Source organism: Heterocephalus glaber, unplaced genomic scaffold (assembly GCF_053883595.1).
Source record: "Heterocephalus glaber isolate CG9 unplaced genomic scaffold, H.glaber_assembly_v1.0 deba00001606, whole genome shotgun sequence".
NCBI classification, from domain to species: Eukaryota; Metazoa; Chordata; class Mammalia; order Rodentia; family Bathyergidae; genus Heterocephalus; species Heterocephalus glaber.
Genome location: NW_028258377.1, coordinates 5,731,426 through 5,755,696, shown reverse-complemented (window position 1 = coordinate 5,755,696; position 24,271 = coordinate 5,731,426). Strand labels below are relative to the sequence as shown.

At 39.8% G+C, this 24,271-nt stretch overlaps 1 protein-coding gene across 1 annotated transcript in view; it reads left to right on the top strand.

Annotated features, from left to right (window-relative positions):
- Nucleotides 1-13,589: 13,589 nt before the first annotated feature.
- Lvrn (laeverin) overlaps nt 13,590-24,271 on the top strand; it is a 69,967-nt gene continuing 59,285 nt past the window's right edge. The window contains exon 1 of the mRNA XM_004836168.3: nt 13,590-14,451. Within this exon, the coding sequence (XP_004836225.1) occupies nt 13,754-14,451 (698 nt within the window). The 5' untranslated portion in view covers nt 13,590-13,753. The remainder of the gene's footprint in view (nt 14,452-24,271) is intronic.

The window sequence follows — 24,271 nt, the reverse complement described above, 5'->3', positions numbered from 1 at the left end:
ATACCAAACCAACACTCCAAAAAGTTTTAGACAATATCCTAGGAAAAGACAATGAAGATCACAACCCCAGGAAGCCCAGCAGAATGAATTCGTTGGGTGTGACAAATTAAATGCAAAGAAGGAGAATCCAACAAAAAGAAAAAGTCATGACAAGGCTTTTAAAACTTTTAACTTCATCTCCCTAATGAGTGTATAATTCAATCTTGTTATCGTACTGATTAGTATTTTTCTGATTCTAGTGTTGCACACCTTTCTTTGTGCTGTACTGGCTATTCATCATCATCTTTTGTCTACTTTTTAATTGGGTTGTCTATTAATGAGCTGTAAGAGTTCTTTATATATTCTGGTCATAGGTTATATGCATTGTAAATATGGTCTGTTTAAGGACTACTTTTCATTTTAATGATGTCATTTAGAGTTGTACATTTTGATGGAATCTCATTTATCAATTTTTTCTTTTATACATCATGTTTTTTGTATCCTAGGAAGTTATTGCCTATCCTAAATTCATTAACATTTTCGCTTATACTTTCTTCTTAAAGTTTTATAGTTTTAGTCTTTCACATTTAGGTTCATAGATCCTTTTAAGTTATTTTTATGTATGGAAATAAAGGGTTGAGGTTAATTTTTTTTATGTGGATACCAGGTGTTCTAGTGCCATTTGCTGAAAACACTGCTCTTGAATTGAGTTTATGTTCTATAAAATGTTAATGTTAAAGAATCTTTCAAAACTCGGTGGGCCATATATGTGTGGTTGTATTTCTAGATTCTCTGTTTTATTCGAATGATCTATATGTCTTTCCTTACACCAACACTGCCTTGATTACTGTAGCTTTAGAAGAAGTCTTAAAATTAGGTACTAAACATCTTCCAACAGTTTTCTTCTTTTTCTTTTTACTTTTCTAGGTCCTTTGTACTCCTACATAACTTTTAAATTTCAATATCCAATTCTTCATTTATAGCAAGTATACATGAACCTGAATTTTTATATATACCTTGTATTTTCTTTTTTTAAAAATTAAATTATTTTATTGGTACATTGTAGGTATACAACATAATTACATTTCTCATTGGGAATTGTACCTTTACATAATGTATCTTGGTTCTTATTTTTTCCCCATTCCTAGCCCTCCCTTCACGCCCTCCACCTTTCCCTATTTACAAAGACTTTATTTCCATTTTTTCCATTTCTCAGCACTTTTCCTTTACCTTCTTTCCTTTCCCCTGCCCTTCCCACTACCCCTACCCCTTTGGACCTTTTCTTCCTATTTTGCATTATCGATTATTCATTCTAATCATTGGTACATTTTAGGTATACAATATAATGACATTCATCATTGGAAATTTGCACTTTTACATAGTCTCTCTTGGTTCTTATTTTACACCCTTGCCCAGCCCTCCCTTCAACCCCTCCAGTCCTCCCTATTTACAAAGATTTTGTTCCTATTTTTCCATTTTCTCATATTAATCCCATTCCCTTCTACCCTTTCCCCTAGCCCTCCCACTTCCTTTCCCTTTGCCCCTTTTCTTCCTATTTCACATTACCTATTATACATTTAGTCCTTATTTACATTTTCAGTTTGTCATACCAGAGAAACTGTTCGGTATTTATACATGTATGTCCTATTTATTTCACTTAAGAGTATTGCCTCAATGTGCATCCACTTAGCTATAAATGTCTCTAATTTCTCATTTGTTATGGCTGAGTAGTACTCCATTTTATTAAAAAACCACATTTTCTTTATCCATTCTCCAGTTGATGGGTATTTGGGCTGTTTCCAAGTTTTAGCTTTTACAAACTGCGCTGCTATGAACATGGGTGCACATATATCACTGTGGTATGATTCTTTTAATTCTTTGTGGAAGATCCCTAGGAGTGGAATAGCGGGGTGAAATGGGACTTCCAGTCCTAATTCTTTGAGGTTTATCTCCATACTGATTTCCACAGTGGTTGCACCAGCAGTGGAGCAGTGTTCCTCTTTTCCCACATTCATTCTAGCATTTGTTATTGGTTGATTTCATGATAGCAGCCATTCTTTCTGGAGTGAAGTGGAATCTCAGTGTTGTTTTCATTAGCATCTCTCGAATGACCAGTGATGTTGAATATTTTTTCATGTATTTATTTGCTATTTCTACTTCTTTGTCTGAGAAATGTCTGTTCATTTCAGATGCCCATTTTTGGATTGGGTCTTTAAATTTGGGAGGTCTGAACTTTTTAAGTTCTTTATAGATTTTTAGATAGTAGACCTTTGTCTGTGGAAGAGCAGGTGAAGATTTTTTCCCACATTGTGGGTTGTCTCTTTACACTGCTGGTGGTTTCTCTTGCTGTGCAGAAGCCTTTTAATAAGAAGAGATCCCACTCGTTGATTGTTTGTGTTAGTTCATGGGCAACTGGGGTTTTGTTCATAAAATCTTTTCCTACACCAATGTCTTCAAGGGTTCTACCTAACCTCTGTTCCAACTGGTTCAGAGTTTCTATTTAATACTTAGATCTTTAATCCATTTTGATTTTAGTTTAGTGCATGGCGAGAGATATAGGTCTACTTTTAATGTTTGGCAAGTTGAAGTCCAATTTTTCCAGCACCATTTATTAAAGAGGCTATCTTTCCTCCAGTGAGGGTGCTTGGCTCCTTTATCGAAGATGAGATGGCTGAATGTGTCTAGTGTTGTTTCTGCATCTTCTAATCTGTTCCACTGGTCCTCAGGTCTGTTTCTTTGCCAGTACCATGCTGTTTTATCACAGTAGCTTTGTAGTAGAGTTGCAGGTTGGGGATTGTGATACCCCCTGCCATGTCTCTGTTACCTAGAATTGCTTTTGCTCTTCTGGGTCTCTTCTTGTTCCAAATGAATTTTTGGATTGTTTTCTTGAGGTCTATGAAGTATGCTGCTGGGATCTCAATTGGAATTGCATTAAACCTATATAGCAGTTTTGGAAGTATGGCCATTTTCACTATATTAATCTTTCCTACCCAGGAGCAGGGGATGTCTGTCCATTTTCTAATATCATCTTCAATCTCTCTTTTCAGAGTGCCATAGTTTTCAGAGAAGAGGTCTTTGATTTCTTTTGTTAGGTTGATTCCTAGGTATTTCAGTATTTTGGATGCTATTGTGAAAGGAATTATTTTCCCTATTTCTCTCTCAGTGAGTCTGTCATTTGTGTAGAGGAAAGCTATTGATTTTTGTGTGTTGACCTTGTAACCAGCTACTTGACTGAATTTGGTTATTAAGTCTCGAAGACTTTTGGTGGGGTTCTTGGGGTCTTTTGTAAAGAGTATCATGTCATCTGCAAATAATGACAATTTGTCTTCTTCATTTCCTATCTTTATTCCTTTTATTTCTTTCTCTTGTCTAATTGCCATGGCTAATGTTTTCAGAACTATATTGAACAAGAGTGGTGATAGTGGACATCCTTGTCTTGTTCCTGATTTTAGTGTGAAGGATTTCAGTTTTTGACCATTTAGTATGTTATTGGCTGTTGGGTTTTCATAAATGGCTTGTATCAGTTTGAGGTAGAGACCATCTATTCCAATTTTTTGTAGGGTTCTTATCATAAATGCATGTCGGATTTTGTCAAATGCTTTTTCTGTGTCTATGGAGATAATCATATGGTTTTTGTCCTTGGCTCTATTGATATAGTGTATTACATTGATTGATTTTCATATATTGAACCATCCCTGCATCCCTGGGATGAATCCCACTTGATCAGGGAGTATAATCTTCTTGATGATCTTCTGCATTCTGTTTGACAGTATCATATTAAGGATTTTTGCATCTATGTTTATTAGTGAGATTGGCCTATAGTTCTCCTTTTCAGTTGGGTCTTTCTCTGCTTTGGGGATCAAGGTGATGCTTGCTTCCAGGAATGAATTCGGGAGTATTGCTTCCCTTTCAATTTCATTGAAGAATTTAAACAGTAGTGGCAGCAGTTCCTCCCTAAATGTCTTGTAGAATTCAGTAGTGAAGCCATCAGGGCCCAGGCTTTTATTAGTTGATAAGTTTTTAATTACATTTTCAATTTCATTGGTTGATATTGGGTTGTTCAGAATTTTTAGGTCTTCTTCGTTCAACTTTGGTAATTCATATGTATCTAGGAATTTGTCCATTTCTTCTGTGTTGTCCATCTTATTGGCGTATTGGTTCTGAAAGTAGGTATTGATGATCCTCTGGATTTCTGCTGGGTCTGTTGTAATTTCACCCTTTTCATTCCTAATTGCATGGATTTGGGCATTTTCTTTCCTTTTTCTGGTAAGGTTGGCTAAGCGTTTGCCAATTTTGTTGATTCTTTCAAAGAACCAACTCTTGGCTTCATTGATTTTTTTGTATCATTCTCTTAGTTCCATTGCATTGATTTCTCCTCTGATCTTTATAATTTCCTTCCTTGTATGAGTTTTGGGCTTGTCCTGCTCTTCTTTTTCTAGAAGCTTGAGGTTCAGCATGAGTTTGTTCAATTGGGCTCCTTCTGTTTTCCTAATATGCATATTCACTGCTATGAATTTTCCTCGTAAGACTGCTTTCATTGTGTCCCACAGATTCCAATATGTTGTATTGTCATTGTCATTTAATTGAAGGAACTGTCTGATTTCTTCTTTAATTTTCTCTGTGACCCATTGGTTATTCAGAAGTATGTTGTTCAATTTCCATGTGTTTATGAAATTTTTCCAGTTTCATTTGCTATGGATCTCCAATTTCATTCCCTTATGGTCTGATAATATACAGGGGATAGCTTCAATTCCTCTGCACTTACTTAAACATGCTGTATGTGTGAGTATGTGGTCTATTTTTGAGAATGACCCATGTGCAGCCGAGAAGAACGTGTATTCTGATTTTGTGGGGTGGAAGACTCTGTAAACATCTGTTAAGTTCATATGTTCAAGAGTTCGATTGAGTTCTAGTATTTCATTACTTATTTTTAGTCTAGTTGATCTATCTATTTGTGACAGTGGGGTGTTGAGGTCCCCCACTACAATTGTATTAGTGCATATGTGACTTTTCATGTCTGTTAGTATTTGTTTTATATAGTTGGGTGCACTAGTGTTTGGTGCATAGATATTTATGATGGTCATCTCTTCCTCTTGGATTCTTCCCTTTAGAAGGATGTACTGTCCTTCTTCATCTCTCTTAATCAGTGTGAGTTTGAAATCTACTTGATCTGCAAAGGGGATAGCTACTCCTTCTTTTTTTTGGGTTCCTGTCACATGCAGTATTGTTTTCCACCCTTTAACTTTCAGTCTATGAGTTTCCTTTTGAATTAAGTGTGTTTCTTGTATGCAGCATATTGTTGGATTTTGCTTCTTGACCCATTCTGCCAGTCTATTTCTTTTGATTGGTGAATTGAGACCATTAACATTGATGGTTATAACTGAAATGTATTGACTTGTCATTGCCATGCCTTTTTCTTTTTGTTGGGTTCTCCCCCTTTACATTTAATTTCTTGTCATGCCAGATGGGTTCATTCTGCTTTGCCTCCTGGGGTTGTGATCCTCAGTGTCTGTTCCTAGGATATTGTGTCAAATTCTTTGGAGTGCTGGTTTGGTATTCATGAAGTTCCTAAGGTGCTCTTTGTCATGAAAGTATCTTATTTCTCCATCCATTTTGAATGATAGTTTTGTAGGGTACATCAATCTGGTTTGGAGGCTGTTTTCTTTTAGGGCTTGGAATATGTCACTCCAAGCTCTTCTTGCCTTGATGGTTTGTGTTGAGAAGTCTGCTGTGATTCTGATGGGCTTTCCTTTGTATGTGATTTGTTTCTTTTCTCTAACTGCTTGTAGAACTTTGTTCTTCTGTTGAGTTTCTGGAATCTTAACAACTATATGCCTATGTGTAGACTTTTTTTAATCAAGGATATTTGGAGTCCTATATGCCTCACTTATATGTATGTCAAGCTCTTTTCCCCTGCTTTTGATGTTTTCTGCCATCACTTCTGTGAACCGTTTTTTTTTTTGTCATCTGCACTCTCTCCTATTTCTTCATTGACTCTGATTAGTCTTATGTTATTCTTTGCATTTTCTAGCAGCTGCTGGATTGATTTTTTGTGGTCCCTTAATATTGTAAAGCAATTTTTCTTTTCCTGGTCACTAATTGCCATCTTATTTTCTATATCTGAAATTCTGTCCTCACATTGATTCATTCTGCTGCATGGAGTTTCATTGGAGTTTTTAATCTCCTGGAAATCTGTTTGTATCTGTTTTATGGATTCCATTTGTTTCCTATGTTGGGATTCCATCATGTTCCTCAGCTCCTCTATTTTTTTTTTATCTGTGTCCTCTCTAGATTTATTAATCATGTCTTGCACTATGGGCACAATCTCTGCTGTTATCTGAGAAATTATTTCTGATTTCATTTTTTCTAGATTCTCTTTTGTTGCCTGTTCAGGGAGTCCAGGTGGTTGAATATCAGGTTGTTCCATCTCATTTCCCTTTGGGGTTGCTTTAGGTGATCTGAGAGCATGATTTTGAGGCTTGTTTAAGTGTCTTCTCATTTCAGGGCAGGGGGAGGAAGGGATGTGTGCTGCTGGTGCCCATGTAGCTCACCTCCTTGGCACTGGGGGTAGTGGTAAGTCAGCCCAGAAAGTTCACCTCCTTTGCTTTTCTTCTATTATTGATTTCTAACTTTTTCCCGTTGTGATTGGAGAAGGTGCTTTGTATAACATCTATCTTTTAAAAACTATTGTAACCTTTTTCTTCTTATGTGTACTTGAAAAAAATGTGTATCCTGCTGTTGTTGGGTAGTGTCTTGTGTGTATGTCTGTTAGGTCTTGTAGTCTTATTGTGTTTTTCAATTATTCTATTTCCTATTTACCAAACTCCACTGATCTATCCATTATTGAAAATGGGGTACTCAGATCCCAAATAGTATTTTAGAACTCTCTATGTCTCCCTTTAATTCTGTCAGTTTTTGCACATGTATTTTGAGGATATGATATATAGGTACTTAAATGTTTACAATTATGATACCTTGTTCCAGTATTGAGCCTTTCATTTATATATGATATCCTGGACCAGTGATTTAGCTCAGTGGTGCTGCTGCCTGTCTCACAAGTGCAAGGTCCTGAGTTCAATCCCCAGTACCAAAAACAAAACAAAACAATGCATGATATCCTGGTCTTGTGTAACCTTTTCTGATTAAACTTCTATTTTTTAATGCTAGTATAACCAACTAAGATCTCTTTTGGTTACTATTTGCATGAAGTACCTTTTCCCCTTCTTTTAGTTTCAACCTGTGTCTTTGGATCTAAAAGTAGTCTTTTGTAGACAACAAAGGTCATTAAAAAATAAACCTATTCTGCCAATATCTTTCTTATGATTGGAGAGTTTAATATATTTACATTTAATTAACTAATAGATGGAGGAACTTATTTAAGGGCTTTTACTATTTGTTTTATATATGCATTATAGGAGTTTTTGGTTCTTTATTTTCTCCATTACTGTCTTATTTTGTGTTTAACTGATATTGTTTGAATAAAATAGTTTCATTCTTTCTTACTTCTTTATGTGCCTAATTTATAGATATTTTCTTCTTTTCTTTGTGGTTATAATGGGAATTACATTTAAAATTTTAAAGTTATAATAATCTAGCTTGAGTTAATACCAACTTAACTTTGAAGCACACAAAGACTTATCTATACAGCTCTGTTTCTCTCTTGTTACTAATGACATATATTATGACTTTATACTTCGTGTGTCCAATAACATAAAATAATAATTGTTTTATGCATTTGTCTTTTAAATCACATAAAAACTCAAAAGTAGAATCACAAACCAAAATTATATAAATATAAGCTCTTATATTTGCTCACATATATTTCTTTCCTGGAGATTTTTATGTCTTTTGAGTTACTGTCTGGTGTTCTTTCTTCGCAATCTGAAAGATTCTCTTTAGCATTTCTTACAGGACAGATTTACTGGCTTTTGTCAACATCTTAATTTTTCTCTCATTTTTAAAGGATAGTTTTGCTGGATACAAAATTCTGTTGACAGAAGTTTTCTTTCAGCACTTTGAAAATATATCAACCCACTGTCTTTTAGATGCCAAGGTATTTGCTGAGAAATCATCTGATAGTCTTATTGGGCATCATTTACATATGATGAATCACATTTTCTTACTGCTGTCATGATTTTCTCTTTGGTTTTGGCAGTCTACAGCTTGATTATAATGTGTCTTGGTGTGGAACTTTTTCAGTTTAACCCTCATGGATTTTGTTGAGCTTCTTAGATTTGTAGACTTAATATCTTGCACCAAATTTGGGAGGATTTTGGCCACCATTTCTTCAAGTAGTATTTCTGTCCCTTTTTCTGTTCTGCTTCTAGAACTCCCACAATGTGTATGTTGGTCTTTTTTGATGGTGTCTTACAAGTTTTAAAAATTCTGTTGATTCTTCTTCTTTCCCCCACTTTCTGTTTCTCGGACTGTATGACCTCAATTGACCTATCTTCAGTTTTATTGATTTGTAATATAACCTACTATTTAGCCCATTTAGTGAATTTCTCATCATTGTACTTTCAATTCCAGAATTATATTGGCTCTTTTTAAAAATGGTAATTTGTTTCCTTATTGATACTATCTAATCAGATATCATTTTCATCTTTTCCTGTTGTTCTTTAGACATGGCACACTTAATTATTTTAACATATTTTAAATCACCAATTTAAAGTTTTTGCTTAGTCTTTATCCAATGTTTAAAATGCCTCAGGGACATTTTCTATTGACTGCTTTTTTTCTTAACTATGAGTATACTTCGTTGTTTATTGGCATGCCTCCCTCTTTCTTTGTTGGAGCATGACATTTCAAATAATGTGACAACTCTGAAAATACTTTTCTCTTCCCCCTCCAGAGTTTGTTATTGCCAACTGCTGTTGTCATTATTTATTCACATTTTACTTATGGTTTTTCTGAACAAATTCAGAAAAAATTAATATAGAACATTGTGTATTCAGTGTTGTTGTGGCCACTGATGTACTTGCTCAGTTAGCCTGTGATCATCTAATATCTAAGCAGAGAGTCCCCTTAAATGTTTAGAACCCATAAGCCTCTCAGAAGGGAGCCTCTTGAGAAGGGGCTCTGTGCATGTATTGAGGCATCCTCTCAAAATTCAGCCAAACAGTTGACAACTCTGCCTTAGCCTTCACATTCAGCTTAAGTGGTACCTCAAGATTAGCAATGAAGCAAGAACACAGGGCCTTCTCGGGTTTTCACTGACCATGTATAGTAGCTCTACAAAAGTGTGCATCCTTCTGAAATTTCAGGAATATGTTGAAACTTTTTAAAGCCCCCTGTGGATATCTTGTTCCTGAGTTTTTCTTTTCAAGGCCCAATGTTGTTCACCCCTGACAGTTGCTCTATTAAACAGTTACCTCTGCTTGTTTCCAATGAGTGACCCTGGAGAAAGGATATTCATACTGGTTGAACTCTGAGTTGGATTAAAGATGGTCTTGCAAGTGGGGTATTCCAAGGAATTATCAGACTGTTCAAATTATGACAATTTTTTGAGAATTTGGCTTTAAAGTAGCTTCAATAGCTTTCTGTTTCTCTGTCTCTTCCAGTAGCTGTCAGGCTGCTTCCCCCCACCCCCACCCCATGCCTAAAGGCTGTTGGTTTTCAAGGTCACTAATGGCTCTAGATGAGAATAGGGCAAGCTAAAATGCCACCTAGCTCAGGGCTAGGAGTTTCTCTTTTGTGCTTGTTACACTTGTATCTAGATGTCCCCTCAAAGCCTCAAGCACTCATAGGTGGGACATTTCAGAGCTGGGTGGATCTAGGGCGTGTGATACTGGGATTAAGGGTGTGTGATACTAAATTAGTCCACTGATTGGAATTAGCATAGTTCTGGGTGTGGATAATGGGAAGGCCCACCAGGGTGGGTGTGGCACCACCCAAAAGGCTTGTAGCCTGGATGGGATAAAAGAGAAAGAGGACAGGCTTGCTGCCTGCTGTGGCTACTTGCTTGCTTGCTGCCTCCTGCTTGCCATACCATGGACTGTTTCTGCCCTATGATCCCCTCTGTGGTGCTACCCTACCCTGGAGCCAGCTGACTATTGGCTGAAACCTCTACAAACTGTGAGCTAAAATAAACCTTTCCTCCTTTAACTTTGGGTGTTGGGTATTTTGTCTCAGCAATGAGAAAAGTATCTAAGACAGTGCTCTCTATAGACAAGATTCCTCTCACAGTCTTTGGTGGTTCAATCAGGTGACACAGTATGGCCCACTGTGGAAAAAGGAGTCCTTGGGAAGGTTACACATAGGATATCTCTCTGACCTCCAATGTTCGCTTGTACTATTTTTTTTCCTTGCTGCACCATATCCTTTGCTTTAAAATAAAAGCCTAGGTGAATAAACTCTGGTGAATCCTTTCAAATAACCCAAGTGAGGAAATCATTGCAATGGTATAGTCACATAATACAATGCTATGCAGCTGTAGAAAATTATGTGGAATGTACCTTTGGGCAGATATGAAAAGACAGATGAGATACACTGTTCAATAAAAATGCAGGTGCACAACTGCAACATAGTATACTAACTCTGAGATGGAAGTAAAGGAAAGAAATACAATGGTTAATATTCATATTTGCTTGATATGCATACTGAATGCACACATGAAAATTTAAAAATTACTATGAAAGAAAAGGATATAAGATATCTATATAGCTATAACTTTGTGAAATAAATCAGATGCACAAGGTTAAATATTGCATACCTTCTTTTACATGAGAAATCCAAAATATAAATAAAAAAGACAATAAAAAATAGATAATAGAAAGTAGGGAAATAAAGCTTTCTCAAATGGGAAGGGGATCAAGAGATTAGGGGTTGGAAAAAGAATTAAGAAGTGTTACATAAATGTACTGACTTCCCACAAGAAATGGAATCATTATGCACTGCAAACATATACATGGATTTTTCTCTTTTTTTGCTACTGGGGACCGAACTCAGGACCTTGTGCTTGCGAGGCAGGCAGTGACACCACTAAGCTAAATCCCTGGCCCTTACATGGATTTTTTTGTTTTGTTTTCGTGGTACCAGGGATTAAACTCAGGACCTTGCGCTTGTGAAGCAGGCGTGGTGCCACTGAGCTAAATTCCTGGCCCCCCTTACATGGATTTTTAAATGTATGAATATATCACCTATCCAAAAAATTGAACTTTAAAAGTAAATAATAAAGAAAAATTAAGTCTTATGACCCAAGAAGTCTAATAAAGTATTATAAGGGTTTATATTAAGTATGAAGAAATAAAAGTGGAAAAATAATAGACATGCTGAAGCATAACATAAACATGCACAGCCAAAGTAAATAGCGGTGCAAGATGCAAAGATGAAGTTTCACTGGATGGCATGTAAAAGACTTGTGTTATTGTTTTAAGGTTATTGGTCAGGATTTTTGAACACGGACACTAACGACATTTCAGGCAGGGTAATTTGTTGTTCTAGGAGGCTGTTTTGTGCATGTATGGTTGTTTAGTAGTATTCCTGTCCTCTGCACACTAGGTATCAGTCACACTCCCCTAGGCCAGTTGTGACAACCAAAATTATCTCTAGACATTGCCAAATGGGGAGGAGGCACCAAAGTTGTCACCAGTTGAGGAACATTGCTTCAACTCATCTGAGTAGGAAGTAGATTTTATGAGCAGTTTATTAAAATTTGTTTCAAAAATTTCTAGTGAATATTTTCCTGGAAAATGGTCTATATTCCAGAACTACTTTGTCATTGAGATGGCAAATATTTTGTATTCTTTTCCAGTTCTAAAGATTGTTATCATGATCCTGACTTAGCCAGGATGCTATTTTCAACTTCTTTTGAATAGCACTGATTTATCAGAAATATTTCTCTTTTCATAAGATATTTAAATTGCTGAACCATTAGAGGGTCTTATTACTTTGAAACATTTTTAGTGTGAGCCCATCTCCATTTCTTTAATAATGTTAGAGAAAAGGAATTAATGCTGGTGTCCATGTGTATATTTTTTACTAGTTTCTTAAATATGATTGAGGAAAGAAACGTGGCTAATGTGTTGAAGTGATCCTGTTACTTCTTTCCTCTTTTTTTCTTTTAACCTAACCTCTGGAGTCTGGAATCCTTAAAAATCCTTCAAGAAATTGTCCAGGGGGTGATAAGGCCATGGTTCGTGCTTTAGCTCCACATCTGTCACAAGTCCCATCTGCTGACCTAAACCCAAGAAGCTGTGCTATTCGCAGTAGGTCACAATTCTGGCAGTGCAACTTGTGGCAGGTCTGTAGAAATAGCAGAAGCCTCTCCCTCGGCTCTGCCCAGGATCTTCTGAGAGTCATGCCTCTAGTCATAATTATTTTTAAATATGATTGTCCTGTTACTGACTGAAGCAAACCCAGCCTGGAACCTTGAGATGACTCCCAGATTACAGCACAGAGGGCTTGTTCCACCTCCTCGGCTTGTTCCAGAGGGTTTTGTTGTAATTTCAGTTCCAAGAGAAGGTAGGCATGCATTTCTCAGGACTAATCGCCGTGGCCTTCCCGGTTTCTGAACTCAGGTGAAAGGGTTTCATCTCAGCAAGACAAATCAAGAAAAGCAAGAAAAAGAGCCTGTTTTATAGCTGCAACAGAAAAAATATTTTTTACTTTAAAAAGCTGGAGTCTAAAGACTGGATACTCTGGAATGGGTCTTAACTACCCTCTCTTTCTTCCCGGGTGCCTCCGGATCCTTGCCACCATGTGTGCCTGCGTGCGTGCGTGCAGACTCGGGACTCACCGCGGACAAGCCTGGGAACTCCCCCTGGCGCAACAGCTAAATGGCAAGCAGATGGCTGGCATGCCAGAGACCTCCATCCCCGCGGTTTCCGGATGGGAAGACTGGGAGCTGGGTCGTGGCATCCTCTGCTGAAATGAGCGAGTTTCGAAAGCAGGAGTCCCCTTTCAGCAGGCGGGGATGCGAAGAGCCAGACTAGAGTCCAGAAAGGGAAGCCCCCGCCACGGAAGGTTGTGGGCGCTAAGAGGCGCTAACCTGTCACCCACTTCAGAGGAAAGGCGTCCTTCGCCCGCCCTTCGCCGGTGAGACGCGGACGCCGCCTTCTCCAGCCCAGCTTCTCAAGCTCCAGAAAGACTCCAGGACTCCCCTTGTTTCCAAGCTCTCCATCGCTGCCTGGGCCGCTTGTAGCCCGGGCTCATTCAGGAGGCGAATTTGGGGCCACGGTGTTGGCCTCAGGTGTTTGGTATGGCGGCGAGGCCGCCCCTTGCAGTCATTTCAGAGCGAGTCCCCGCAGGTCCCCGCAGGTCCCCGCAGGTCCCGGTCCTCCAAACCCCACCCCATCTCCTGGCACACGGAGCTCCGGACAGTGGCCGAGCAATTGTGTTGTTGGTAGCTCAGCTGTGGTCAAGGAGACGAGGTGCGTGGCATTCGAGGTTTCCGACAGCCCCTGAAACTAAGGCGCATCTCCGGAGGTCCCGCTAATACAAACAACGCGTTAGAGGAGCCCAGATTACAGTTCAGCGGGACCGCTCCTCCCGCGCGGACCCTGGAGCCCCTTCTGCAGCGGCTCCTCGGACCCTCGGGACGCGCGCCCTGGGGCCGGGTCCGCCTCTCCCGGGCTCTGTGGGGCGGGGTGGGTGGGCAGGGACCTGGATCTGATTAACTGGGAGCGGGAGCCGCTCGCTGCCGTCTCTGTCCTCCCAGACTGCTGAGGAGGAGGAGGGACGGTGCGAGAGGAGGCGCGCGGGTCCCATCACCGACACCAGCCTCAGGGTTCGCCGCCGCCGGCCCGCAGTCTGCGCCCCGCGCCCCTAGCCCGCCATGGGGCCCCCGTCCAGCTCCGGCTTCTTCATGAGCCGCGCAGTGGCCCTGCTGCTGGCGGCGCTGGCCGTCGCGCTGCTCCTGGCGCTCCTCGTCCTCGCCGCCCTCTTCGGCCTCTGCACGCGCGCCCCGCTGTCGGAGCCCTGCAGCCGCTGGGACCCGGACGCCGCGCCCTCTGCCCCCGGCGGCCAGGAAGAGCTGGCGCCGACCCCGAAATCCGGCCCTGCACCGGAGCCGGCGGTGACGACCCTCCCGCCCGACTGGAGACTACCTGGGCCGTGGGACCAGCTGCGCTTGCCGCCCTGGCTAGTCCCGCTGCACTACGACCTGGAGCTGTGGCCCCGGCTGCTACCCGACGGGCTCTGGGAGCGGAGGCTGCGCTTCACCGGCCGCGTGAACATCACCGTGCGCTGCGTCGCGGCCACCGTGCGGCTGCTGCTGCACAGCCTCTACCTGGACCACGAGCTCCCCGAGGTGCTGGGTCCCCTGTCGCCCGGCGCCAGGGACGCTGCTGCGGGCCGCGTGCCGGTGCAGGACATGTGGTTCGCCGTGGACACGCAGTACATGGTGCTGGAGCTCGGGGAGGCCCTGCAGCCCGGGAGCCTCTATGAGCTGCAGCTCCGCTTCACGGGTCCTGTGTTCAAGGGAACCAGGGAGGGGCTCTTCCTCAACGTCTACTCGGACCAGGGAGAGCGCAGGTAAGGGCCGGCCGGCGGGGCCCTCGGCCTCCTCCTCGAGTCCCGAGCAGGCTGTAGGTCCAGCTGTGAGTCCTGCCCAGGCTCCTGCCTTCCCTTTAGACGTCTTCTTCCAGAGCTGCCTCCTTCTCCCTGTTCCCTCCAGAAACCTTACTCGGAATAAAGGCTTGGAGCCCTAGGCCCTCCTCTGCTTCGTGTCCCCCTCTATCCTTGTTTGCCCAGTTTGTCCCCATTTGCGACCCTACCTCAGAAGTTTAGCATTTTGTTTAGAAAGCCCCTTTCTTCTCCAGCCCCGAATTTCTTCACCCCTGCTACTCAAAGCTCAGTGCTTTCACCAAGAGCAGTTGTAGTGCCTGGGAACTTGTTGGAAAGGCAGACTCTCAGTGCCCGTCCCTACAGCGAATTAGAATCTAAATTTTAAGGCGACCTCGCCACCGCGGTATAGCTCTCTGGGCGCTGCTGCTCTGGGGTCCGAGCGCGTCCTGCTTTGGGTTGGGGGCGCCCTCTCACCTCTGCTCCGGCAGCAGTGTGTCCACGCGGGGCTGTTTCTGTGTCCAGGTAAGGCTAAGGCTCTCCAAAACTTCGGGGTCGTCTTTGGGCATCCTCTCTCACTCTCCCGGGACAGGACGCCTCTCCTTGGCTGCCTTGTGGGGTACCCTGGCCGTCTGTGCTGCCTGTCAGTCCCTGCAGCGCGTCAGAGCCAGCGCTTCTGGCATTTCTCTGCTGAAAAAAAAAAGGGGTGTGTGTGTGTGTGTCCAGAGATCTGTTCTCTGGGTCTGCAAGTCCAGAGAGTATACATTTGTTCTTTTTTACACTCGTGTGAGGTATTGTCTCTCACAAGGGGTATTTCCAGTCCCAGATCGAGAATTGCCTCTCTCCACGCTACTGAAATCCAGTGAACGCTGAGGAAATGCTTATGTGGAAGATAACAAAAGATGTGTGTGTGTGTGTGTGTGTGTGTTGTGGTGTGGCTTTAGTTTTTAAACCAGCTGTCCTGCTGTCCTTTCCTTCACGTGGTGGTGTGGTGGGAAATTCGGTTTGCACAACTGCATGTACTTTGCCCTTTATTCTTAGAGAAAATGTTCTCAGAGGGGGAAAACCTCACTAAATTACCCCATAAACCATCTCTTGCACTTTCCCCCTAAAGTTTCAAGGGTTTTATGTAAGTTTAACGCACTGCTTTAGAGGGTGTGTGATCAGTAACTTTTGTGTTTTAGGACCACGTGTTTAGTTTTTCTCTTTCAAAATTACATCAGTTCTTGAAATATAGTTTGAAATTTCTTGCTAGTATGTGTTACCCAACATGTACACTGAAAACCTTTTGAACTGAGAGGTGCAAGATCTTTTCAAAGCAAAAAGAATGGGAACTCTTTGCATCCATATCTGGTTTTTAGTTTTCTACTGTTGGTTGGTAAATCTTATGTTCCTCCATCTCTTAGTGGGACTGTGACCCAAAGTAGTAAACAAAGGAAAGGAAAGTACCTTTGCATTTTTCTATTCCACCAGCCAACCCTAGCACTAACAAGAAATCATGTTTCAGGACATTAAAACCAAGGAAGAGCTCCAGAATTGGGGCATGTGGGGAGGGCTGTTACCAGGAAGTTGTCGCTTGGGTCTTGCGGTCTGAAATTGCAAGGACAAGACATCTGTAGTTAAATTTGAAGCCAAGGTCACAAAGAACTTGGACAAATGTGTTAATGTAAATTTGAGAGGCCTAACAGCTGTGTGAATTGAGCCAGCATCTTTGGTTTTCCGAGTCAGTTTCCTCATTCATGGACTAGATATAAGAATTATCCACTTTTAAGGTGTTGTGAGAATGGAATGATAAAGGAGGTGCTGACACTGACAGCTTGGGCAGTGGTACCTGTTACCACTAGGTCAGGTTATCGTTAAGAGTAGCTCCTAGTTATCTAAACATTGGACCTGCCAAGTTCCCAATCCATGAGTCAGTTGAAGATTTCCAGATGGAAAGAAGCCAAGGGTTGAAGGTGTGAGGAGCTATCACTTAATAGGGATAGCATTTTAGTTTTGCAAGGTGAAAAGAGTTCTGGACATTATTTGCACAACAATGTGAATGGACTTAGCACTATTGAATTACACAGGTTTTTTTTTTTCTTTTGAACTGGGGACCAAACTCTTGCACTTGCCAGGCAGGCATGGTGCCACTGAGCTAAATCTCCAGCCCTTGAATTAAATTAAGTACTTTAAAATGGTTAAGATCATGAATTTTATGCTTCATTTACCAAAATTACAAATTTTAAAAGCTCAAATTTGCAATCTTTCTGCTTCCACCTCTCAGAGTTCTGGTTGTTCCTCCTTTTATGATTAGCATTGCTCTGCAATTGTTATGGTTTCTAATTCATAGACTAGAAGTGACTTAGGCCATAAGTCCTAAATAGTGCACAGGGTCCCTGTGATCCTTTTGAGGCCAAAGGATATGTAGAATTTCCCATATAGTTGAGGATATTGACAGGAGAGCTATAAAGAGGCCATGATACAAAGGATCAAAGTAACTGTTGTGGTGAACATTGTAGAAGTGCTTCTCGAGATTTGCCCTAAAGAAAGGTGTAGCCAGGCTCAGGTGGCTGGCTATGCAAGCAAGATCCCAGATGAGGGATTCATCATTAGTGGGAACTCCTGAATCTGTTTTGAGGGAATGGCTCACTGGTCTGCACACCAGTTCAGAATATGTGGTCACACCAGGCTGGTGAGTCCTAGAAGTACATTCCTTCCAAGTAGTCTACTCTTCCTCTCCCTTTTTCAATATGGCATTTGAATGTAAAAGGAAACATTTTTTTAGTCTTATGTTTTAAGGAAATACAAGAGCCCTGAAAAGGAGTTTGGTTTTGAATTGACTGTTTCCCTAATATGGTTGATTTAAACCCAGTAATAACAAAGAACCTTTAATTGGTAAGCTTGCATTTTTTTCTGTACCATCCATGAAAATACAGGTTCCAGAATATGAAAAGAGTAGTTTTAAGACCATTTGTTTTACCCATCTGCATTTGAGAAAGTAAATTTTGGTGATACTCTACAATCCTTTCCAAGTAAAATAAATATATCACCCCAAAATGACTGGAATTGTAACATTCTGATTCATCCATGGCTTCTAAACAAGGATTCCATAATACACTGCACCATGAAAGTGTATTTTGTACCAACTGTTCCTGACCTTTGGAACCATTGAGGGGACATTCCTGCCCTGAAAGCCAATTACTCAGCTTCCTGAGGTTTGTTTAGTCATCTGATAATAGATGCATTGAAGAGAAAAGAAGTTCATGGTTTTTTCTTTTCCTGTAAGAAATGTACAAATCACTTGACTAGTCCCATACTACAGAAGGGCTACAAGTTAGCTTTGGGCATTATAAAGAAAGAAGGTTTTTCTGAAATATCTCCCTGAAGGTAAAATTAATTACACAGGTACTGAGAATATTTGGGGGCCAAAGGTGGTTTATTTATTTTAGGTCTTCTTGAACTACTTTCAGCAAGATTTTATAATTTTCATTATACATACATTGAATGCTTTGTCAGATTTATCCCTAATTCTTTCATATTGAATCTATTATAAATTATATTTTTAAATTTTGAATTGCTTTTTGCTAGTTAATTTTTGTATATTGATCTTGTTTGCAATAGGCTTATTAAGCTCATTTAGTTTTGATAACCTTTTATTTTGTTTGAAAAACTTTAAATTTCTATTACATTTTCTACATAGATAATCATACTGTTTGAATAGAGATGGCTTTACTTCTTTTCTAATTTAGATGGCTTTTATTTTTTATTTTTTTTCTAAGTTCTTTTATTGGTACATTTTAGGTATACAATACATTTACATTTATCATTGGGTGCTTGTACCTGTACATGGTATATCTTGGTTCTTATTTTTTCCCCATTGCCTGTGTGCCCTTCACCCGCTCCACTCTTCCCTATTTACACACATATCATTTCCATTTTTTTTTCTTTTCTCATAGTTTTTCCTTTCCCTCCTTTCCTTTCCCTCCCTTCACCCCTTCGTCTTTGGACCTTTTTTCCTATTTCAAATTATCAGTTCTTCGTTTTAATCATTTTAACCCTTGTTTACACTATCAGTTTCTCACATTAGTGAAACTATTTGGTATTTACACATGCGTGTCCTATTTATTTCACTTAAGAGTATGGCCTCAATATGCATCCATTTAGCTATAAATGACTCTAGTTTTTCATTCTTTATGGCTGAGTAGTACTCCATTTTATAAAAAAACCCCACATCTTTATCCAGTTTCCAATTGATGGGCACTTGGGCTGCTTCCAAGCTTTAGCTATTACAAACTGTGCTGCTATAAACATGGGTGCACATATATCACTGTGGTATGATTCTTTTAATTCTTTTGGGAAGATAACCAGCAGGGGAATAGCTGGGTCAAATGGGACCTCTAGTCCTAGTTCTTTGAGGTATCTCCATACTGATTTCCACAGTGGTCGCACCAGTCTGCACTCCCACCAACAATGGAGAAGGGTTCCTTTCTCCCCATACCCCCACCAGCATTTGTTATTGGTTGATTTCTTGATAGCAGCCTAGATTACTTTTATTTTTATTTTTTGCCTTATTCCAATGTATATTGCCTCTAGTACAATGTTTAATAGAAGAAATAAATCCAGGCATCCTAGTTTTCTCCCTTTACAGTGAAACCATTCAGTCTTGTAATTTTCCACATGAGTTTTTCTTCTTTTTTCTTTTTGGTAGTAACTTTTGATTAGATTGAGAAGTCTCCTTTTATTCCCAATTTTCTAAGTTTTATAAGAAATGAATGTTAGACTCAGTCAAATATTCTGCAAGTATTGTGATAATCATATGTTGTTTAGTTTCTAATATGGTAAATTACAGTACATTGATTTTTCTAAAGGTAAATCAATCTTGCATTCCTGAAATATATCCCAGTTGGCCTTTATACTTTAGCCTTTCTATATGTTATGATTTGATTTGCTAAAATTTTATTTAGAATTTTTGCATCTATGTTCATGAGTTAGATATACCAGCTACTGGTTGTGGTTCTCTTGCGATGTCTTTGGTTATCAAAGTAATACTGACTTTAAAGAATGAGTTCAGAAGTAGTGTCTCTTCTTTAACTTTCAGACGGAATTTGTATAATATTTGTACTTTTTTTTTCTTAAATACATGGTTGAATTTTACCAAGGAAGCCACTTGGCTTGTGACTTCTTTGTGTAATGGTTTTTAACTACAAGTTAGAGATAGGATGATTTAGATTATATATTTCTTCATGGGTGAGCTTTAGTAGTTTGAGTCTTTCAAGGAATTTTTCAATTTAATCAAAATCATCAAATTTAAAAGAATAAAGTTGTTCAAAACATTTCATTATTATTGTTTCAAAACCTGTAGAATCTGTAGTGATACCACTTTGTTCGTTCCTGGGACTCATAATCTCTGTCTTCTCTCTGGTCTGGTGCCTCCCTACTAGTTTTCTAGCCAATTGCATAAATCTCCAGGGCCTAAACTTTCACATCTGCAAATTAAGAGGGTGGGACTTTTGAAGGACTTTGATCAGTCTTCTTAGCAAGTTATCTACTTTATTGACTTTATATATGCAGATTTTTTATTTCACTGATATTCTCTATTGTCTTAGGCTTTTAAAATTTCATTGATTTCTGTCTTGATATTTGTTATTTCCTTCTTACTTTGGATTTCATTTCCTTCATTCTTTTTATAGTGTTAAGTTTTACACAGGTCATTAATTTAATATTGTTCTTCTAGTATAGTCATTTAATGTTATAAATGTCCCACTAATCATTGCATTAGCAGCTTGCCACAGATGATGTTGTTTTCTCATTTTTATTCAGTTCAGAATACTTTCTAATTTCCATTGTGATTTCTTCTTTGCTCCATGGATTATTTAGAACCATGTTATTTCATTTCCAAATATTTGGGCCTTTCTCATTTTTTTATTGAGTGCTTGACATTTCAATGTTTATGTTTTTGAGTACTAGATTTTGTTATATTCTTTTAAGAATGCTAGTCTCTTTCAGGTCACCACACAGCTTAAATTACATGGTGATCATCTTGATCCTTGTTTTGTCCTCTTGAGCCTTTTTTTTTTTAAAGCTCTTTGATAGCAATTCCATAATGGCCATCACTTTAGGGCTTCTTAACTCACTACCCACTCATTACCTCTCTGACCTCTGTTGAACAAACCACATGTTCTAGAGATTTCTACATTCTGACATTTGAGAAACAAAACAACTCCTAGCACTATGCGAGCTCTGGGAATTTTTCAGTTTACTCATTCCTGCTGCTTATTCTTTCTCCAATGTCTTTTCTCTGTCCTACCTCATCAAGTGCAGAGTCAAGCACCCACAGAATGCAGTAAGTGTTCAGCTGTGTTTTTCCTCACTATCCTTTCACAGTTTAGTCTATGGGGTCATCTTTCCTACTGTGATATGAAGACTCCAGCAACCCATAATTTCCTGCCCATTCTTAACTGACAAATGATCTGTTGCTAAGTCACAAATATAGTTGGGGAAAAATGAGAAAATCCAGGGACCAATGACTTAAGGGGAACCCCGTGAAATTTTCTGGAGGTCTTTCTGTGCATAGTTACTTCTTCTTGTATACTTTACTTTGGAAATTTTAGCTGTCTAAGCCTCTCTGAACTTTAATCTCTGTCTCCTTGACTCAGTGAAACCACTGGCCTCTGTGTCTGTTCCTCTTTCCTGTGCTGCAATTTAGAAATTGCTTCCAGGTAGACAGGGTAATGTAGAGTTCACCTTGCCTTCTCTTGAGGATCCCAGTCCTGTATTTCCTGTCCTCCAATGTCTGAAAACAGTTGTTTCATATATGTTGTCAGATTTTTTAGTTCTTTTCAGCAGAAAGCTAATTCTAGCTAGCCCTCCTGGTGGAAAACAGGAGTCTCATCCTCCATAGATTTAGGAAGGCCATTAATTATAATCTTCAGTCATCTTCATGATATATTAGCTAGCTTTTACTATGTATTAAATTATATACTTGAAAGCCAGCAGTGAACTAGAAAAGACCTCAGGCTTGGGAGCTGGAGCCCTGATTGTAGTACCACCCCATTTACTAATTGTCGAAGTTCTATAAACTCCCTGGGAATTGAGGCTCACATCTGTAAATTGAGATGGTGAGATGCTCCAAGATCTCTTTCACTTTTTAAATTTAATGAGAGAATATATAATCCTACTATGGCATCTGTAGGAATACTTCTTGCATTTCTGATGCTAATATTCTCTTGATAAAAGTAGGTCTACAGAGAATGAGAAATAGAACCAGAGAAGGAAATATGAAATAGTTGTAGAAAGTTAGGATAACTTGAGGGCAAATAAAGATGAAAACAGCATGGTCAAAATCAATTAATTTGTGCAGTGTGGACAGAATGAGCAGAGAATTGAAAAATACTTGTATTTTCAACTTGTAGTTGCTTTTTATGAGGAAATCTGGCCCAATCTTGGGGCATGAGACATAAAATAGAAAAATGAGCAATATTAGCAAATAATTTGGAAGTCTCAAAGCCAGGTCAGTGAACTCTAGTGTGAGGCACATGATGTTGTTGGTGTCATAGAGGAAAGAGATCATTTTCTTATACATTTGAACCCACACATTTGGATTGAACACACCTATTTCATGTGACTAAGTAGTTTTCTCTGGGAAGCAAGTTTGCTAACAAAAGGTTTAGATCCTGTATCTTTTGATAACTAACATTGAAAAAGCATATGTGGAGTAAAAATACAAGTTTTTATCCCACTATCTTTTTACAGTTTAGTCTATGTTGGGCTCATCCTCCCTCTTCCTACATAAAGCAGCCTATAATTTCCTGCTCATTCTTAGGTGCCATAGCATCTTTAGTCACCAAGTCACAAAAACAGTCAGAAGCGAAAATGAGAAAATCTGGTACTATGTAATACTCAAACTTTAATTTGTTTTTAACCCCTAATCCTACCCTGGATCACCACTCTAGGGCTGGTTTTAGGATGGAAGGCTGCAGTAAGATAAAGAGTAGTTGTTCATTTGTTTCTCCATTTTGTGTTTCTGTTCCTTCTTGCCCATCTTGATAGCTGCTATTTCAATTCCACAAGGGTCCACTGGGGTAGAGATCAAAAGGAAGAGGTGAAACATAGGGCACTTTTTACTTGATCTAGGGCTCTTGTCATTAGGTATCACTGTGGCCTAGCAGATGCTTTTCCCCTTGAGATACTATTTTCTTAGACTTTTTGTAGTTTTCCTGTGGTTTCTCTTTCTCCTGCAATTCCCGTGGCTCAGCAATATGTTTAAATTTTTTTCTGTCCTGAGGGTCACTATGACTCCTTCCTCAGCTTCTGGACATCGAAAGTGCATCTCCAAGTTCCTCAGCCTCTTCCAGGTGGCTCTCTTGGAAAAGGCTTGAGAAGTCCCCATAGCGGTTCACTTTTTGTCTCATGGCCCACTCTTCTTGCAAGGAACACTTGTGCACCCTTTGGCTGGGACTATCACATATCCCAAGGCACCAGTATGTTCTGGCTCTACCTTCAAGGCAGTCAGTCATTGTCTTGAGTTTTAGATACCCATCTTCCAGGAGTTAGACCCTGACCACAGTGTCAGTTTCACTTTTCTTAAGAGTGAGTTGGACACATATGTGTGTCTTTCAGCCTCCCTTTTATTTTTTCAGTTCTTGGAATTGAATGCAGGGTCCGACACCATAAGGCAAATGCTCTACAGCTAAGCTACATCCCTAACCCTTTTTTTCAAATTTTAATTTTTAATTTTGATACAGGTTTGCTAAGTTGCCCAGGTTGGCCTGGGATTTGGATTCCTCCTGCCTCAGCCTCCTGAGTACCTGGGATTACAGGTGTGCTTCACCACACCTGGCTCTCAAGAAACACAACTATTGTTCTCTGAGGGTTCCTTCCCCTTTGTCCAGGGTTAGAGAATTGCACTTCCTGCGGACTCCCTGACAGCATGGAAGGCTTTGAAAATTATCACCCACTGCCTGCAAAAAGATCTCTTCTGTCTCCATTCCTTGACCTTTCTTCTATATCCTTCCACGTACAGTAGAAAAGTCCAAGAATTACATGCAGGTTCTCAAGGGCATTTACTTTGAAGATCTCTATGACAGTTTGGCACCTTTCTTTGGAATTTTTCATCGATTATATTTTGTTGCATGGTGGAAACTTCAGTTTTCAGATCTTTTATACAAGTAATAAACAAACATGATTCATGGCCCAATCCTTGAACCACAGGCCATTAGTATAACATTTGGCTCTATTAAAGATTTTGATTTCTGTGTGCATTGTATAAAAAAACTTTTAAGATGAGTGGGGAGGGTAGGAATCTCTTGAAGAGTTTTTATTTAATGTTTGACCAGCTCTGTATTAGCATTTGTTAATCAGAGTTGTAAGCATATGGCGTTCATAAAATAATTCGAAATAAAATGCCTTACAGAGTGAATATAATGGATATTTTTCTATAATAGTAGTAGTATGATTTCCCCAAGGGCATCATGTGCCTCTTGACCACTGAGATCTCTTCCAGCAGCAGAGAGCAGTGAGTCTATGACTCCCTGGCAAGTCAAGAGGCAAATTCTCTCAAATTTAATTCCTTCAGGAGCTGACCAATCTAAACATAGTCTTAATGGGCACCATAATAACATGTTTTGGTGAAATTAGAAGGGAGGAGACAGTGATGGATGGCTCTATTGCTGAGGTTTGGATATCCTTACAGGATTGCTTGACTCCATAGCAGAGAGAGGAGGGAAGGAAATGCCATTCTGAGGTCCCCAGATGTGGTATAACCAAATGATATGTACTGCTGACTGTCCTTGACCTCTGGCGTTAGGAT